The sequence below is a fragment of the Centroberyx affinis genome, unplaced genomic scaffold (assembly GCF_046629955.1).
Source record: "Centroberyx affinis isolate AG114_WGS23_722 - 3 ecotype Tasmania unplaced genomic scaffold, CSIRO-AGI_Caff_v1 ptg001206l_1, whole genome shotgun sequence".
Lineage (NCBI taxonomy): Eukaryota > Metazoa > Chordata > Actinopteri > Beryciformes > Berycidae > Centroberyx > Centroberyx affinis.
Genome location: NW_027279724.1, coordinates 149,602 through 169,243, shown reverse-complemented (window position 1 = coordinate 169,243; position 19,642 = coordinate 149,602). Strand labels below are relative to the sequence as shown.

General features: G+C 42.0%; 1 protein-coding gene across 2 annotated transcripts; it reads right to left on the bottom strand.

Annotated features, from left to right (window-relative positions):
* Positions 1-34: 34 nt before the first annotated feature.
* Positions 35-19,326, bottom strand: cers5 (ceramide synthase 5). Of its 2 annotated transcripts, XM_071524594.1 has the most exons (10): positions 19,018-19,326; positions 11,553-11,658; positions 9,932-10,062; positions 9,680-9,737; positions 9,459-9,509; positions 8,635-8,727; positions 5,860-5,988; positions 4,192-4,298; positions 2,933-3,089; positions 35-756 (listed from the first exon to the last, which is right to left on the bottom strand). In XM_071524594.1, the coding sequence occupies exons 1-10, from the start codon at positions 19,188-19,190 to the stop codon at positions 592-594; spliced, it is 1,170 nt and encodes a 389-aa protein (XP_071380695.1). In that variant the 5' UTR covers positions 19,191-19,326; the 3' UTR covers positions 35-591. The 2 variants fall into 2 exon arrangements, with proteins under 2 accessions (XP_071380695.1, XP_071380696.1); XM_071524595.1 differs by lacking the exon at positions 5,860-5,988.
* Between the last annotated feature and the right edge of the window lie 316 nt (positions 19,327-19,642).

The window sequence follows — 19,642 nt, the reverse complement described above, 5'->3', positions numbered from 1 at the left end:
TACCAGACATTTTGTACAGTCCTCACACCTGGATTCCTCTAAAGGCAGTTGACGTCAAAGTACAGGCAACACTGTACATTAAACATTAGACAAACAATTTCATAAACATTTGGTCTCAGAAGAAGTAGTAAAAAACAGTAAAACGGAACAAAAAGTCACAAAGGGTAAAAAAACTCAAGTTCACTCAAGTTCATCTGACCAATAAAACTGGGAGAGAACATTGAAACCAACGGTCTGCAGCAAAACTCAGCACAAACAAAAAAACACAAATATCCCATTCACTTGGAAAAATAAGGTTATGCAAATCACTTGCTTTTCAACTGATTTTTCTTTTTTATCATCTCAGTTCACTTCTGGAGTTGTGTCATTACGGGGCTCTGGATGGCCTTAGTGTCAGTGTATCCCTCATCCGTTCACAAACACATCTGTGCGCGCTCACTGTCAGTGTATGATAAGAGACTGTGTGTGTGTGTGTGTGTGTGTGTGTGAACGTGTGATGCCGAAGCTTTGGAACGTCCAGGGAATAGACTTAAGAGAGGAAGAGCTCTTCAAGACGTTGTGGGGGACAAACTTCAGCTTGCCACCTGCGTGTCACCAGCTGCTGTGGTTCTGTGCTCTGGCTTTGGTAGCGGCACAGTGGCCGTTGGTGCCGTTCTCTCCCTTGGGCGTATGTGGGGAGGCTCTGAGGCCTTCTCTGGGCGCGTCCGACTCTTCTTCTGAGCTGCTCTCGATGTCGCTGCGGACATCGTTGCACACCTGGCAGGCAAGATGGTAGGGGGCAGATATATAGATGTTAGTCATAGTTCTTGGAGGATATAATTTGTTTTGTAACACTACAGAGAAATAAACAAAAACTGTCTAACTTAGGACAGACACTAATGCGTGGTGATATATCTGGAGACAGTTCATTCAAATCAAACACTAAGTCACATAAGGCAGGAAAGTGTTGTTGCACTGCTCTCTATGGGTTGAAAACCTTCAAGCATGTTGCACTTCTGGCCACACTCCAGGCACTGATGTCAAAGCAGGTGTTTTGCATCATCTGTCAAAGGCAAAACACCTGATTTGACATCACTTTTTGGGACAACAACCCTTTGCCTGCCTTACGTGATTTAGTGTTGATTGTTAAGCTGCACTAGGATACTTTGCACGTTGGCGGCTCCACATGGCACTGAGAGATAAACCGTTTGACAAATTTGATCTTCAATACCCAGAAATCATGTAACGTGACATCAGTAAACTGCACACAGCGCGCTAATGTTTACCAACCCAGCAGGTCTGTGATGCTTTATACCAGCTTTATCTGGACGGAGCGCTCCCTCTCTACTGTTTGGGAGACAGTTTGTATTTTGCTCATTAGTTTCAACACCAGAATTTAATTTGGGAAGATGGGGTGAAACTACAGCGTCACAATCAGGGGGGATAGGACACTCTTCTCTGTTGAAGCCCCACTTTGTGATTTAGGCAGATAAGATGGGTGTATTTTACATAAAAATATTTCCTAGTGCAGCTTTAAGGTAAAATAAATATATTCAGGCTGCTACTGTTGGAAATAAGTTTCTGTTGAAAAATGCAATTCCTATGCTATTTATGCAAAAATGCCTGTGTGCATTATAACCACAGGGTGGTGGTGTGGGGCAATTTCAACCTGCTCCTGACTAATGAGAAACAGTTGGACATACCTGACATTCATAACACCATTACTGCATTACCCATCATTTGCCACTATCCTCCTGCAATCACATGCATTTTTTTTTCCTCAGCTTGCGGACGGGGGTGAAAATAAATATTGATTTACTGCAACAGCTATCCAATTAAGTGAACTAAAACTACAATGAATCCTTATGGGATTGGGCAGGAATGATTCAATTAGGAACGTGTGAAAGGAATCCTAATAGAAGGAATGAACAGAGACTTACAGCAGAAAACAGAGAAGGTAAAGTTCTCAAGCGGACAGAGCAAACGAAGAGAAGCAAGAGAGAAGTGGAGGAGCGCTCAGTGGACAAAGAGAGACAGAAAGACAGGATCTCTCTCTCTCATTCCAGAGGGAGAGGAGACAAACTGCGTCTGCAGAAAGAATGAGACACAGTCAGGAACAGATGGAAATAAAGTGTAGAGGCAGCAGGTTCTGCACCAATAGCTATAGAGTTATGTCATTGATTTCTATCAATGCTCTGTCGTCATCCGCAGATGCCTGGCTTGCACTATTATCTATTTGTTTGACTGCTGTATAGCCATTGCAAAATTGTTTTTACGTATTGTTTAAAGCACTATTCATCAAACCAGTGTCTACATTGGGACCAAAGGTGCTTCACTGCCACACAAACATTAGTCAGACAAATTATTCTGATAAATTACGTATAATACTAATAAGTTCTTAGCTAATAACTATAATACTTGTGTTTCCAAAGTCTTCCTATGTCACTGCAAAAGTTCAGCTGAGTAAAACTTTTTAAGGACAAAAGGTTTTCTATTAAGGTTAGTTCACACAATAGCTTGCAGTTCTGAATCATGTGAAACTATTTTTAAAATCTAGGTCCCTTGAGAAAAAGTTTGTATAAAGTTTGGACTGCACTAAACCTCAGGACATTCCTGTGTTGTACAGTATGTGCCACTAGCCTGGACACAGTGGGCAGGCCCAGTCCGGAGTCCTTTACCATGCACCTATCCTGACACTCTCACAGACGTGCTGCATTGGCCGCTGCAGCCCATTCTTCCTCAAATGTAGTTAAGCAGAACTAAACTTGTGACACTAAACTCTAAGACAACCTCTCACCGGACGATTACTTGTGTATACTGATAGCTGAAAAGAGAACAAGACTTAAAATTCCCCTTGTGCAGTAAAAAAGTGAGACGTGTAGGACGGCTGCCACCTCTGCACAGCGTCATAGAACATCTGACTGGTTATGTACCCCTCCATGCTGTGACCCACCTTGCCCCGCAGCATGGCTTTTAGGGCTATGCGGGCTATGAGGTAGGACCAGATGATGTGCAGCACTTGGAGGATCAGCAGTAAGGAGTTGAAGAGCCACCAGGACGGGTACGGTCCGATGATGGCCCAGCTCTCAAACAGAGTGGTGTTCAGGATCCTGGAAAACAGGGATGCGAGAAGGTGTACACGTGAACTCACAAATTTATATAATAGTCTCACTCGCGCGCTCTGTCTCTCTGTCATACACACACAAAATAATTCATCCCAGTGGGAGCAATAAGTTGGCAAGCTGTACTTTCATATTATTATCTGCTGCTCTTCCGATGAGGCCTATCAAAGCAGTGCAGGCTGAAATTCCCTCTTGGATGCCATGTAGCAACAGCACAACCAAGCAGGCGAGTGCCACAGATCTACTGTAATATTAAGTGAGTGGAGGTGAGCTCATGTCTTCCTTTAAATCCAGTTGAGTGACAGGAGGTTGTCAACAGACCTGCTCCCCCAGGTAGTGGTATGGATTTCAGTCCAGGGTAACTGCAGCAGCAACACTAGCATCATCCCTCATCCACACCAAGACATTGAATATAGCTGCTCAGGTTACCTTCGCCAATGATAGGTTCCCTATTGTCTGTCTCTCTAGAGAGGGAGCTTCAACACCCAGGTCCCTGTCGAGGAATAATCGCCATCTAAACAGCTCCACAGAAGACCAACTCTAAACATCGTGTAGGTCTCAATGCACTGGCTAGGAAGCAGAAGATGAATCTACTGATGATAATTATTCTGTTGGTAGGATTGGCTCCCTGGAAATTTCACCATCTGATTTTCACACTGGTTGTAGTTATATTACGTTACAATTATTTCTAAACAACAGAGGCTGGTGGTTTTCCATCTCACATGTCACCTAGAATACATTTAGGGAGCAGAGTATAGACTTGAGGCTGTGTGGTGCTGACCAGTGTAACTCATTATCTCTGAGATCTCTACTATTTTCTCCACCTAAAGCAGTTGCTTTCAGAAGTATATTTTAAAGAGAGTGTTATTTACACATTTAAAAAGATGAGCTGTTAACCAAACCTGCTGTTGCAAAGTGGAAAGTGGAAAGTGGAAGGTAGCAAAACTAAAGACATTACTTTGCCGGGAAAGCATGAGATAAAAACATTTTACTTTGAAGTATGTCTTGTGCATTACTAAACTGATGGATGTAATTGTAGAGTGATTAAAATATATTTATTCTAACTATGCAGTTGTCATGGAGCACATACCATATTGGAAATATAACGAGCCGTGTGATGAAGAATACCACACTAAACACAATGAACAGGAAGTCACACAAGCGCTGGTACTTGGCATAGTTGGCCAGCTTGGCTGCCTGTTGAAAAAGAAAATGAGAAAGACAACACTTAATGATAAGCTTCGTGCTCCTGTAAACTGCAGAATTTATTTCACACACATTAACCCCGCCAAATTCCTTGGCTCTTACTCCTATCTGTTTGGGTTTCAGCCAACTGGAAGTGACTGGAAACACTAGAAAACAATCACATGTCATTTTCATTGTTTAGTAAGCCTACAGATCTATAGCAAAAAGGCTACTGAACAATGTCCTGTGGCACTAAAAGGAAACTACATTTAATGTGGGACTGCAGTTAATCATGTGTCGTCGAATCACTTTTACTACCATTAACCACATGAAAAGTAGGTCATCAACAGTGAAAGTTATTGTCAGGTTCTACTGCTTATGTTTATTACTATTTATGTTTGGGTTACTCTTCATTTAAAAGAAAGATTTTAACATGTAACCAGACTCATTCTCTATAGTCTCCACTCCACTGTGTCTGAGGGTGGAAAAACACCACAAAATTTCCTGAAATAATTAGGTAGAAATATTCAACGTCAGGGTACAATGAGAAAGCTGCAGAGACAAACGCTGATCTGATGCAGAACGTTCGCTCTGATATTGTAAAAGGTTGTGGAAAAAATTATTTGGGACTAAATCTGCAGAATGAATCTGACTGGCTCTCAGTGTGTCACACCAATTTAGTCAGTCATTTAGTCATTCAGTGCCAATCTATGTGAGCACAAGAATCTGACCAGATTTAGTCCCATTTATGAATCCCACATCACTGCATGATTATGGCTAAAATGATCATCCTGATTATTATCCGAGATACTGTGATCACAATGACTGAAATACAATAATTATTAGCCTTGATAATACACTCAGTGGCCACTTTATTAGGTTTATGCAAACAGCTCATGTGTAAATAAAGCAGAAGTATAAAGCATGCATGTCAGAGTTGAGAAGTACAGTTTGGGCAAGACGTGTGATTTAAGTGACTCTGAATGTGGTATGATCATTTGTGCCGGATGCAACGGTTCCAGAATCTCAGAAACGGTCAACCTTCTCTGGGACTTTCATGCACTCCAGTGCCTCGTTTACCGAGAATGGTGCGTTGAACAAAACAGTCGGTCAGCTGCAATCCTGGGAGCAGAAATGCCTCACCGACGAGTGAGGTCAGAGGAGAACGGAGAGACTCGTTCAAGGTGGAATGGGATGTTGGCAGCATGAATGTGCTGCCAGAAAAATCTGCAGGGGCTGAGTGACATTATGGAGTCAGCATGAACCAAAGTCCCTTTGGAACGCCTCCAGCCCCTTGCTGAATCCATGCCACGAAGAATACAGGCTGTCCTGGACACAAAATGGGTCCTACCTCTTACTACCTGTGGTCTTAAAACACCTTAAAAAGTGGCTACTGAGTGTAATTATATATGATTGATTGTGCAACCCTACATCACTGTTTTTACTTAAATGCTCCTCTCCAAACATCCAAGTCTTGAACGTGGAACTTTCTCAGTTTAGTTAGAGAAATCTTGCAGTGTGTGGCCACTCTATGCAAGACAGCGGTTTTCAGTCACCACTGTGTCTGACTGACCTCTAGCAAGAAGTCAGAGGCGTCGTGGACACACATGACCAGGCTCCCCACTCGCAGCATGTTGTTGGCATAGGAGAAGCTGATCAGGCTCACTGTGGCCAGGTGATGGATGAACATGATCAGGAAGTCCTGCATGTAAGAAGGGAGAGGGCAGATCAGCATGTGTGTTTTCCTGTCATTTTGTCTTGTGTGTGTTGTGTGGTTGTAAAGTGCATTTTTAAGTAGCTCCCTGCTCCTTGTTTCCCCACCGAGGGTAATGACTGATTTATAACCAAAGCAACAATGATTGTGGATTAAAAGCATTTTGTGTCTTTCAAAGTTAAGACCACATTTCCCATTAACCCCACTGGTTACTGTCACAAAGAGGATGTTGCTACTTGTCCCTCCTCACTGTCCCTGGCATCTCTCTGTGTGCGTTTGTTTCGAAGAGCAAGAACAAGGATGAAAGCTGACAACAGAAACCTTGATAACACTGAATATCCATTCTGACGAGGTAAGCTAACATGAAGTTGAAATTATGCAGTTGAATTATGTGGAACTGGAATAAAGTTGTGTATTACTTGCAAAGTATAACGGTTCCCGTTTTGTGCCATACAGAAATATCCATTTGTGCCGTAACACAATCCAGCAGATTTCTCGCGAATTCCAACCCGGTGAGACAACATGTAAAATGCAATACAGTAGAGGCTGCCAGTCATCTCGATGATGGTGTCATTTGTTAATGGTAATTATAATAATGTCTCAATTAATGTGGTAATGATTTATTAATGTTGAAATGCTTCATGTAGAACCTTTAATGTAGGGCACATAAGGGAGCAGTGAGCTTTTTTTGTCAGAACATGACCTAGGCTCATGGTTTTTACCTTAGTATAGAAAGTATGGGGCGGGGAACCACTGTTGATGCAAATTATTTATTCAAGTTAACTTTCACAAAGATAGAAATGTGTATATAGGCAGTGGAACAGTAAATATGGCTATACAATGCATGCATGCTTTAGGTAACACGTTTTGAGTCGATACACTCTTCCTCAGGCAGCACTGCTTTTTGCATTGGAAGTGGTTCCCCTTCCTAATTTTTATTGCATTTTGTCTCCTTGGCAACCCTTTGCCCTCCTTAATACCCTTCACGGTTGTACATTTACCAAAGTGTAACATCCAACCAATGCGGAACAAACCTATTTCATGCATGTGCCAAATTTTATCACCATCATTTCTAAACAGACAATTTTCACCCTTTCAGAGGAATCAGACAGCTACAACAGTTATTTTAGCATCTGACTCAACAGCGGAGCTCGATTTATGCAGCCTGAGGCTGAGGGAGAAGATTAAGGTCAAAGGTTAACACCTCAGAAGAATCCAAGACAAACAAACAGGCAGAGACTTAAGAGCCCACAACACTGACAGGTGACATGTGCATTTGACAGCTAAGTCATCTGGGCTGACATTAGCACAGTGCAAGGGTGTTATATGGAAAAACACACTCTTCACATACCATTCACACAATATATGAATCCTTCTCTTGTTTTTAACAAGTTTCAGAAATATATTCAGATTTTTCTAAAGTCTATTACTATACCAAGATTACCACTGTGCAGTATGTAAAACAAGAATAGCCAAGCTGGACTGCCATAAAAACACTGGCATTTTTGTACAACCCCTTTTAAGGCACTTGCCAATCTAAGCACTTCACTCTTTTTGCCAAGTCATTGTGGAGAATACAGGCTGAGATCTTGGCCATTTAATAAAGGCTGAAGTTCCTATTACAAGGACTGAGTTAGGAAAGCCAGTGATGTGTAACTCCCATGATCCTTATGGAACTCACTGCAAGGTCTTGACTTGGTCATCTCACTAGTCTTGGCCAGTTTAAATTTGAAATTAGAGGCATCAACCACAGTTAACTTTATGGCCACTGCTTGCTGGAATGCTGGATCCTTTACCTTTATCATCTTGGATTTTTCTATGTATGTTTTGTTCCTTGTTGTTTAATGTGTAAATTTACACAATGCCTTCGTGGTTAGGGCTAAACTCAAAAGGAGATTTTCATCACAATGTGACTACCCTGGTTGAGCAAAGGTGAAATAGTGAAAAAGATTAGGCTTGTTGGAATTTCCAATATTAATAACAGCCTTTAGCTTGAAAGACACAAATCTACTGAAGCAATCAGTTGTAACTGCTCCCTGTGAGCATCACACTATGAATAAGATAATTCAATCACACAAAGAACATGAACAGCTGCCTCTCAGCTTTCAGCTCCTGATTCTTCCAGCCTGCACCTTAAAACAAGCAGCACTGGCCTACTTTTCACTATCACATTCCACTAATTGGCTGTATAACACAACTGAAACAAAGTGTCTTTGGCCCCAACTAGCCCCAGCTCCAACCCTTGGCTATTCTGTGGAATTTCTGTAATTCTATTAGAGTTAGGCCTTTTCCATCCTGCCATCACATGACAGTTGTTGCCCACATGCTGAAACTACGAGGCATTCACAGATTGTGCCCCCCCCCCCCCCCCCCCACCAATAAATCATGTGACCTTCTCAAATGAACACAATTGTAACAGCTTGTCACAAAGCAAACTAGAATCAACTTTAGTCTTAATGCATGACATCCATGCACACATTTGAAAAACTTTGCCTCATACACACATACACGCACACACACACCAACACACAAACACTCACTGGCAAATGAGGAAGCGTATTAACAAATGTTCAACAGGGAGTGGCAGCTATAGCCATCCCTGATAGCACTTTCCCTTTTTGTTGTTCCCCTCACCTTCCTTTTGATGTCGGTGAACTGCGAGAACATGAGTGACCAGTAGAAAGCCAGTTCTGTCACATAGTAGTGGTAAAGCCCCGGAGTCAGGAGCTAGACACGTAGAGAGAGGGTAGACAGGTCATTAAGGTCATTGTGAAGGCATTTCTTTGATTTATTAAGGTGTTTTTAAATTGTTTATTTTTTTAAGACATTTCTGCTAAAAGGAAAGATTGGAGAGTGAGTGGATGACATTTGACAAACACTGTGCAACGAATTCAAACCCACAACTTCGCAAAACAACACAGCATGCGTCCAAATGAACCACCTTGATGCCATGAGAGGCCGTCCTTTACAACTCAAACGTTAAATAAATGTTAGATTTTTAAGCAATAGTTATTTAACATAATAATAATTAAATATTTATCTTTCGACAAACAATATACTTCATGTTCAATAGCTAAGCAACATGGTTGCTAACCAATGCATAACATGTCTCAGACAATCAGAACTGAGGACCGGAAGGAACTATCGTTTTTTTAAATAAATTGAATGAAATATATATAATGGATCTAAAATCAACATGATACAGTGTCATCAACCCAGAGACATTGACAATGCTTCCTCAGTACCATCCACATACAGGTAAAGGGAGGAGGGTAAGGAAAAAAATCAACACTCGCCACTTTTCTGCGCATGGTCAGTCAGTGATATAATAGGATTATAACATGATTAAGTTTACTCTGTGCCTGGGAAATGAGCCCCTTCATGTACGAGACTATCCAAAACACACAAGAGGTTATTAAGCAATCAGTGGCTATTGTGAGCGTAGAGCTGCATCTCACCTGATAGGGGTAACTGTACCAACAATGCCGCGTATCCCACATCCAAGGCGACTGCACAAAAACCAATACAAGCACGCACATTAGTTCAGCAAACAAATGCTAATGCTATTATCCACAGAAATAAAACAAGCCCATCAAATATCATCTATGAAAAACAAACAAAGCGAATTTCTCCTTCCCGATCGTCACTGTTTCCCAGCCAGATCTGCGGACGAGCTCACCTGCCACAGAAACTGGATCCCATAGGTAAATATGCACAGATAAAATGTAAACCGCCACCTAGGAGTGAAGGAAAGACCAAATAAATCACTAACCAGACAACACAACTGATCTGAGGGAACAGCAACGCATGAAACTCAAACATACAGACAGACACACCGCTGTCACACCACACCCACACGGAAATAAACACAGCGATGGTGTGCTCAGGTCTGCAGAGAGGTCAAAGGTGAACACAGTGGGCATTAACCTACATGCTCTCGCAGAACTTAGTGTGTGTACTGGGTTTGTCTTGGTTCCTGCGGTGCCTGAACCAACGCTGGACCTTCCGCACCTCCCAGTCCAGCTGCTTGGACAACCCATCCAGATGCCGTGAGTCTGGGTTCTGTGGAGAGAGAGAGAGAGAGAGAGAGAGAGAGAGAGAGCGAGAGAGAGAGAGAGAGAGAGAGAGAGGAGAGATGCTTCAGCAAACATTTAATTCACATTTAATCACAGACACTCTCAACATAACTGAATGAAACAAGAATGTGTGTGTGCTAAGCATGTGCGGGAGTTATCGGGACAATATCTGCACTCAGAAGATTCAGTGAAACCTGAAAAACAGCCACAATAGAACTGAAAACACTTCCTGCAAATGTTGTTAAGTAACTATTCGGGCAGACGTGTATTCTTGCATAATTGTTTCGTCATGCGCGGATGTGCCCAAGTTCATTTCCTCCAATGGAATTTCCATCCCCCAAACAAAATCCATGTGACCCTGTTTCGTCTTGTTTCCAGCAAAGATGATTTGTTTCATTAACAAACAATTAGTTTCACTGTCTGGATCCAGCCCCCCTGAGTCACATGTTAGCCCCCACCCACCCCCTTTTTTTTCAAATTTCCAGGCAGTGTAGCAAAAGAAAAACAAATCAGGAATAGTAACAGAGAAATGGCTTCAAATAAATGACAGAAAAGGCCTCATCTTTTTGGGGGATGGGGGTGGGGGTGGGGTGGGTGGAGGTGTAGAAATGCTAACTGACACTTGCATTTACTGAATGACACTTTACTAAGTGACTCATTATGAAACACTTCCTAAACAAAGCCTTCCCTAACACACTATGGGGCATGTACCTATATCATGCACTGCTATGTTGTACAGCTCGGCTAAACAACCTCAACTAACCCTTCCTTTGCGGCATTTTACAATGAAGGTAATGTGTAGCTTGCAGGGTTTGAAAGAGATGAAAGAGTTGAGAGGCAGTAAAAGACATATTACTGTGACATATTATTGTGAGAGGCAGTAAAAGACATATTACAGTGAGAAGGAGATTGAGATTTACAGGGACGCAGGGCACTGAGGACAATTACCTAACACTGCCTTTTTCGGCCTTTGGTTGATTTCATGCCAGGATCCATAATTTTTTGAGTATATCATGTCCGACTGTATGCACATATTGGCAGCTTTATGTAATTACAGCGCTCAATAAATTTGAGAGAGAGATTTCTAAGGCCAATGAAATAAACATCAACTATAGGTGACACTACTGCTATTCCAGACTGAGCCTTTGAGGGCAGGTAGAGTCAAGGGTTGAGGTCAATTTGCTTGATTTAAAATATAAATTGAAACTGCATTTCACATAGCAATGATGGAGCCTTCCCTCTTAAAACAGCCTTTGCAGAGAGAATAAAGGCAGACAATTTCCAGGTTGTGAATGTAGAAGAAAATCCACTTCAAGAACTGATTCAGTTTACAGTGTAGTGATGGAAAACCCTGGTAAAGACAAATATAAACACAAAATGTGTTTGCTCCATATATGGTGCGACCTAAAACGAAGGTAAAGGGGTTAAAAACAGCAGTCAGAAAGAAACCAAAGACAACAATAACGGTTGGTGTACCTTTGTGATGGATGTAAACACTTTCTCCAGCACTGCATTGGGCTGAGCTCTTCGTCCAACGTCCGCCTGAATGCGGAGACTCTGGGCACAGCCGCTGGCAATGAATCTGTCACAGAGGTCAAGACATCAGAGATGAACGGTCACACGCTGTTGTCCAAAAGATACACATTAGTTCTGTAAGAAAAACACACTGGACCCGTTTGATAAACACTGAAGTGCTGTTTCATATTCATGCTATGACATCTATTCCATGGCAAATAAATACTTCCTGAATAAAGTCCCGGGTCGGACAGAGAGAGGAAGAGAGAGAGAGAGAAAGCAAAAGAGAGGGGGAAGATGAGGTGTAGGGACAGACAGGAGTACGAGAACTTTATGCTTCATTTGTGTGCAGGTGAAGTAAGAAAATTGTGAAAATAAGGAAATTAAGTTTGGCTTGACAGATATGCTTCCTTCAGTGTGCGTGTGTGTGTGCGATAAGAGAGGCTAGCCTACTTTGCATTTTGTTTGGCTGATGATTTGAATGGTATTCAATCAGTGATCATTGTCCTTGGTCCAGGATCCTTGGTCCTTCACGCTCTCAGAATTCAAGAACATAGCAATAACTGTTGTCGGGCCAAATCTGAACGCTCTGTGTGTGAACCTATTTTTCTCCTTTTTTTTGATCTAGTCAAGTTGAATAAAAAGGCCAAGCCAATCATTTACAAGGCTGTGCGCTGGCACAGGAAAAATTAAAAAGAAAACCCACGCTTGAACAAACACATTTCTGTGATCTTGAACCATTACATCTAGATTTGTGAACATTAACATGCCTCTCTGAAAGCCAGAAAACAAGCGACCCGAGAGTCCAGAGACTTCGGTGATGTCATGAAGAGAAAAGATCTGAAGCCACTGACACTGAATGACAAACTTACTTCATAGACATAGTGGTGGTAACCAAAATGCTTTTACAGGTATACAAGCAATACAATAAAGCTCATATGGATGTAATAGCTCTGAGTTAATAAGGTCAGTCTCCAGTTCATTGTCGCAGGGGCTGGACTCTCGTTGACGTTGCAGATTGAGAGCCAGTTGTTCATGCCAGTGTTTGCACCTTGCAAGTGGTGAAAAAATCCATCACTTTTCCATGATTTTGACTTCTACAGAGCGTTTCCATGACCTAACAATTTCAGTTCCTTCATGACATGGCAGTACTGTTTTTCAGCTAAGAATAATTCTCAAGGCATAAGTCTGGTTGAATTCAGTCTCTTCTCTTTACATCTTATTACCTATGAAGAGGATTCAAGAACTAAATACTGTGCTGAAAACATTTTGGCTTGACCTTGACCCTGGTAAAAACCTCACTGACTGAATGTAAAGGACTGCTGGTAACCACAGTCTAATGCAATGAAAGTGTATGAAACAAGCTATAAGACACATTCCAGTAGTTTCCTGCAAAATGAAAAAAAATTCCCTGATATTCCTGATAAGCCTGCATTTCTCAAAATCCAACAATATTTCAGAAATTCCATGACCTGCCATATTGACAAATATTGATTTAACTGTCTGAGATTGCATTGTGAAGTCTAGCTTTACGGTGGATTGTCAACCTTGCAGCTGGCTATGCCGCTTGGCTTTACTGAGGAATGCAAACGATGCTAACAAGCTGTCAGGTGAAGCGAAGGACTAATGTAGGTACCTCCCTCCTATGTGACAAGTGACTGGTGAAGAAAGTACAATTCATGACATGACAGCTGAAGTACTTTTGCGATCCCAGGGCTATGATAACAGTATTCCAGGAAGTACCGTTAAACTGAAAACCTTCGGACTGTCTACAGAAAATGGATTTAGAACCAATACCTATGAAAACAATTGAAAAAGCGCATCTCTACTCTCAATCTCAAGCTGCAAAAATTTTGATGGCTTAGAATTTTCTTTAAAAAATTTATAATGAGGGAAAAAAAACGGTGAAACACACACACCATCGGACACTTTACACAAGTGTCAGTGACCTCTCTTAGGTTAAAGGCAACTTTACACACTGGCAGCTCCAAATGGCAGCGAGATGTTACCGTTTTAAAAATTTGAACTTCAATACCAAAAGGTGATGTGACGTCAGTAAACTGCCCACAGCAGCACGCTCATGTTTACCAACCTAGTCAGTCTGTGATGCTTTATACCAAAGGAGAGAGCCAACGTTGGTGAGTCCAGCTGTCTTAGAAGAGTGTTTGCATTTTGCTTTTTTAAGTTTAGGTTTCTCGATTCTTGTGGTACATACCCGATATGAGAATTACATTTGGGCAAATAGGGCAAAACCAATCTTGTCTTAATACATTTTCGTGTTGTCTATATTTGAACTGAATTTGCAAAAAATTAAAGTGCAAATTACAAACTATTTTGCAATACTCCTTTTTTCCTCATATGTGTACGATAACTCTCTGTTCTGTTCTCATGTATATCCGTTTTTTTTCTTTCTTTATTTATTTTTATTTTTCATGTTTTATATATATCTGCATTGAAAATTCTTTTTCCTATTTTCGACTGTATGTCTAACTCTGAAAACCCCAATAAAAAGAGTTGTAAAAAAAAAAATAGGGCAAAACCACAAGGTTTCAGTTAGGGAGGATGGGACGCCCCCCACTTTGTGTGTTAGGCTGATAAGATGGGTTCATTTTTACATAAAATCCTTGCCTAGTGCAGCTTTAAGCCTAACAGCCTGATAAAATCAAGCTCCTCTGGTATTGGTTCACCGATAATGAACATGGCGAGTTGCATTGCAGCAGTGAAAGCCTCCATAGCCTGATAAAAATTCTATTGTGTCAGTGGTAGGAGAGGCTTCCCAGTGGTGGGAATCTGACACTCACCACAAAATAACCTGAGCCATTGTGTTTCATTACGGGCGAAGGACAGAGAGAGGGAAAAAAGGCCTTTTGTCTGAGGCATAAGGACTCACACTTCTTGTCCTCCCTGTTCTTATTGTTTCTCAGCAAGAACCAGCTTTACCTCTCGGTACTTAGGTCATCTCGTTCCGAACCGACGATTTAGAGCAATGAGATGTATGTGGATAACAGGGCTAGGTCACGTTGCTTTCAAACCAAAAAACTAAAAAAAAAAAAAGGATTAAATACTCAAAAAATTAAACTATTCTGTAAGCAAAAATCTTAAGAAAACTCCTAACTTTAACTAAAACTTTGTTCCTTAGTTTCATGCACAATCATTTTCTAAGAGTAGGCATCAATGTTTTCAAATGGTTAATATATGTGACACTTTTAAGCATATGCTTTATCAGTTTCACTTCACATATTGAATTTACTGAATTTAAAGTGAATTGGCCCAAAACCCTGAAGGACTGTGTGGCATTGAGGTGCAGAAACAAACAAACAAAATAAAAAAAAAACATTAAGCAGGGAGGAAGAGAATAACAGTTCAGATAGTTCAGTGTCATGTGACATTGTGTTGTTAAACATTACTCAAGGCAATTCATTTCACTCCTTGCACTTCACTGTGTGTTTAAGTGCACCTTGAACATAAAACAGTTTAACGAGCAGGCATGCAGCCTCTGTGACAACAATGCCACTGTGCTCTGTCTCCTCTGGATTTGACACTTTGATCGCCTAAGAGCTCAAGGACAACACAGTCATGCATGGGACGCACCGTACCAGCCTGATTCTGTCATCCTGAATTAACTCCATGATTAGGCTTGAAGTGCCTATCTCTCTCACAATCAATCCATCTATTAAATCGTTACCAAAGGTTAGGATGTAGGTAAGCCAAAAGGTGAGCTATTATGCCACAGATATGGGCAATGGACCATATCTATAGCGGTTCCCTAATAAGCACAGGCCTTGCAATTTATGACAAACAGGAGGATCAATACACTAAATCAGCCCATGCTAGTGCCAGCCTGCAGTGAAAAGCAGTGGACAATCAGCGGCAACAGGAGAAAGAAAGACGAGAGACGTAAGCTAATCTATTTATGTCAGATGTCAAAACATCCCTGTTCCTCCTCAGGACCTGACCACTCTAACGTACACAGAGCCCGTTACCAAGAGACAGGCTCAGTACGGTCTGCGTACACTGACACTGGTGGCCCCGATGGCTGCGAAGGGAAGAGCTACAACCTTGACACTGGAAAAACTTCCCAGTCCCAGGCCTCGGCCTAGGCAGAGGCACGGTTCTATTCATAGCGGAGCACTGGGTGTAATCCTGGCTTTCATTCGATTTGTGAAATTGAAAGGTGTTTTCGCGAAAACAGAGCTGACAGGTAACACCGGGAAGAAACAATGCCAGATCCCAGGGCAGTAAACAGAACACAGAGCAGAACAAGAGGATGTTTAATGCGACATGTCCACATTTAGTTTACAGCGTCTTCCTTACTTCCTTGAGACAAGACACAGCCCTCCCTTTGAGGTGTGTCAGGCAGAGTACCTGCTAGTTATAAGACAAAAGTCAAAACGGGCAACAACAGATTACAAGGCAAGTCTGGCTAGTCATAATCTCATACACATCACTGTTTGTAGTCTTAACACCGTTCAACCCATGACACGGCTTAGAAGGGCCTAGGCTTGCACACACAAAATAGCACGACTATTCTATCTACAAAGTCACTGCCAAGTGCAAAGCAATGATTATCATCAAACAAGAAGAAGCTGGTCTAAAAAAGAGGCATAGTTCAGTTGAGGAAATCTGTCACTGAAGCGAAGAAAAGAACTGCCTGCAGGTAGGAGGAGGATCCTGCAGATAAGCTTCCTTGAATTTTGTATGCATAAAAATGTTGCCTATATAGGACAAAGGCAAATATGTTTGGAGGCAGAGACAGAGAGAGAGGCAGAGGCTAGCGAAATGGACTACTACCAAGCCTGTTTGTTTCTTGTGGCTTTCTGTGGGGGGAGTAGGAAACCAAGCCATGGTCTGATGTTTTTCTGATGAATAAATGAATGAGCCAGTCACCCGGCAGGGCGGCGGGCAGCGTCAGAGTAAATTGTCTCTGATAACATCACCCTGGCCAGGGCCGGGCCCTATCTCTCCTGGCGAGTAGCACCACATGAGAGAGGGAAAGACAGTCATCGTTGGCACCTGAGACAAGCCGCTGGCTCCAGTGTGCTTGGGACTGGCCCCGTATGTCTGTGACTAGGCGACATACAGGCTAACTCCAGCTACCTATCCAATTTACATTTCCAGGAATATTTACTTTTTAAGATGATGTGCACTGTTCATAATCAGGTATAACACAGGTTGTAATTTATGTTCAGATCTAAGAAATGTGAGTTTGTTCATTTCTTATTTGAAGCATGGAATAGAGGGCTGTGTGCACTAAGTGCACTATATGATTAAGTGAAATAGTGCCTCTTTTTGTCAAAGTCGGATGGATGGATGTCCACTACATGTATATCTGGATTAGCCTACTTATCTTTTAATATCTTTTTTTATTTTGAACAAGAACTCTTTTCTCTGTTGTGTTTCATGTAGGCCTAAACGATGTCTTATAAGCCAATGTTGGCTGGGCACCAGAATTGGGTGTATAACACTATAATAAAAAAATCAATCAATCAATCCATCAAAGTCTTGGAACACTGTTCTGTTCGGACCAGACCACCACTTTGCTCTGCCTATGCCGGACGCACGTGTGGCAACAAGAAACAATAGCAATCATTACCTAAATAAAACAATCAGTCAATCAAAATGTTATAAAATTAATCAATTTTCCTTAACGCATCAATGGCAATACAAACATTTCACTGAAACCTTGAATGAAGTGTGGTGTTGAGTTCAGTGAAACCACTGTATCATCTCTTCCACCACACTAGTCCAAGTTTCAGTCAAGTGGACGGGCTTTTACTGTAGCCACTGACAGTATCAGTGACAGGATGGCAGTGGACTAGGTTTAGGCCTGACAGGAAGTGCCAAGCTTTCTGTCAATCAAACGACATCATCAGTAAGTAAGTAAATCTGTATTTATATAGCACCTTTTGAAACCAGGGTTAAAGTGCTTGACAACAAAAGGAACAACAGCAATATAAAAAAAACTTAATAGAAATAAGATAACAAGACAGACAATAAAATCAAAGCCAGAGATAAAAGAAATACTGACAAGACAGACAAAGCAAATAAAAAATCAGTAGATGGCTGACATGAAAAGGTGAGTTTTGAGACGCTGTTTAAAACAATCAACCGTATGCCATCAGAGGTAAAGCCTTTTCTAAAACCGACAATGACAAAGTGCTTGGTATCGTTTCGCTGGACCTCATGTTTGTGTCAAACTCAAACTTCCCTCTCTCTCTTCCCCCAGGCCAACGGGCTAAACACGTCCAAAACCCCACAACAAGAGGGCTTGTTTTGAGAGAGCGAATGTGACACTTTGTGAGGAACCAAGAATTATGGGCGGGGGCGGACAGCATCTCCTCTGTCTGGATGATTGGCTGTCATACCAGACTGACTGACCCAGAAGAGCTAGACATACCTTGAAATTGCCTTATGTGGGACTGCAATGCTTCCTCCTCTTATCAGTATTATAGTAAGCTTGGGTCTGCCTTATCTGTACTAGGGGGGATGGGAGGAAGGGTATAAGATAACCTCTCAACTATGCAATAGTCAAATGAATAATCAAAACCATTGCCACAGCAAAATGCCTCCATAACATGTCTCCACTTGGTTGTGCAGCAAGGCCTGCAGCGGCTTGGCATTCAAGTGTGTGTATCAAGCCAGGGTATGTGTGTATGTGTGTGTGTGTTGAATGCCATGTCATCATCAAGTGCCTTCTCTACTTTTAGCGCCTAACAAAGGCACAGCTTCACCTTTGTGCAGGGCAGCAGCAGACCACTGGATGGATACCCTGCCCATCTTTATGTGACGAGATGTGGCACAGCAGGCTGGCAGGGCCTTGGAATATCTCTCTCTCTCTCTCTCTCTCTCTCTCTCTCTCTCTCTCTCTCTCTCTCTCTCTCTTAGCATGCAAGCACCAGTTGGTTTGTTTGACTACAGGAAACAAACCAGCAGGCTAACATTAGCTTATAACACAAGCAGAGTGGTTAACACAGTGGTCCCCAAACTGGGGTCTGGGGTTTCCAGGTTGTCAATAACAGGGATCCAGGGGCGTTCCCAGCAAAATGCGGGTTAGTTTATTTTCAATATTACTGCATTCACTTGAAGTTAGCACTTGAAGGCAACGTTTAATGACTATTCTGATAAGAGGTTTCCACTGTTATCTCCCCACCTACCTAACGTCACCGTAGAAAGACAACAACTCTTCTCAGATGGAGGTCTGAGGGAGAAATCCTTTACCAAACGGGGGTCTGTGGTCTAAATGTCTATCCAAATGGCGGTTTGACATAAAAGAAAGTTGAGTTAACCCCAAAGTTACTGATGCTCCTCATTCCTTGATGTAACGTAAAACTTAACGTTACGTTCTCGTCCGTTATGTGTAATTAGTTTCTCTCATAACTAGCAACCCGCGTCTGTTTTTGAAGGAAAGGAGCGGTACTATACGAACCTCTCGAAGAATATCCTGACGAAGAAAATCACCAAAGCCAGCGGCAAGGCAGAAAGCAAGTGTCCAGCTTTGGGATACTCCACCCCGGGAGCTGGGTCTGCGAGATCCGCCCAGGTTACGTTGTGTGGCAGCCAAAACCTCTCGTTCCAGAACCAGGCTGAAAGAGCAGCCATGCTTCACACTGCCGTCTCCTCAGATGGTAAACAAACAAAAACAAAACGGTTTCTTGTCCGAAAGGAACGATGTATGAAACTTGTTCGGCGCCTCTCCCACCCCAGGGCCACTGTGAGATGACTTGCTGCCGGGAACTTTACAGCACCAGTGTCAAGGTAACCACAACAAAAAAGCGACTTCCTGTTAAAAATGTCAAACTAAACTCTTGTCAACGAACGTAAAGTATATTGCAGCGGTTTTGATCAACATTATACGATATAATCATCTTGGTATCTAATTAGTTTCACTCCATATTTCATGTTATAATTCCACTGATTATTCCGAGAAGATTATTGTTGTTGTGGACACGACTAGTACAATTTTATGCTTTTATTTTGAAGGCTACATAGCTTAACTTCCTGTCGCAGTGTAGCTGTCACTGGCTAGCTTGACGCATCTTAGCTACCGCCCT

What these genes read in the sequence shown, in the direction of transcription:
- cers5 (XM_071524594.1), bottom strand. Translation starts at nt 19,190, where the DNA reads ATGGCTGCTCTTTCAGCCTGGTTCTGGAACGAGAGGTTTTGGCTGCCA. An exon ending in ACTAAGTTCTGCGAGAGCAT is followed by an intron (nt 9,738 to 9,931) that starts GTAGGTTAATGC and finishes CTTCACTCCTAG; the next exon opens with GTGGCGGTTTACATTTTATC. An exon ending in GGTACAGTTACCCCTATCAG is followed by an intron (nt 8,728 to 9,458) that starts GTGAGATGCAGC and finishes CTACGTGTCTAG; the next exon opens with CTCCTGACTCCGGGGCTTTA.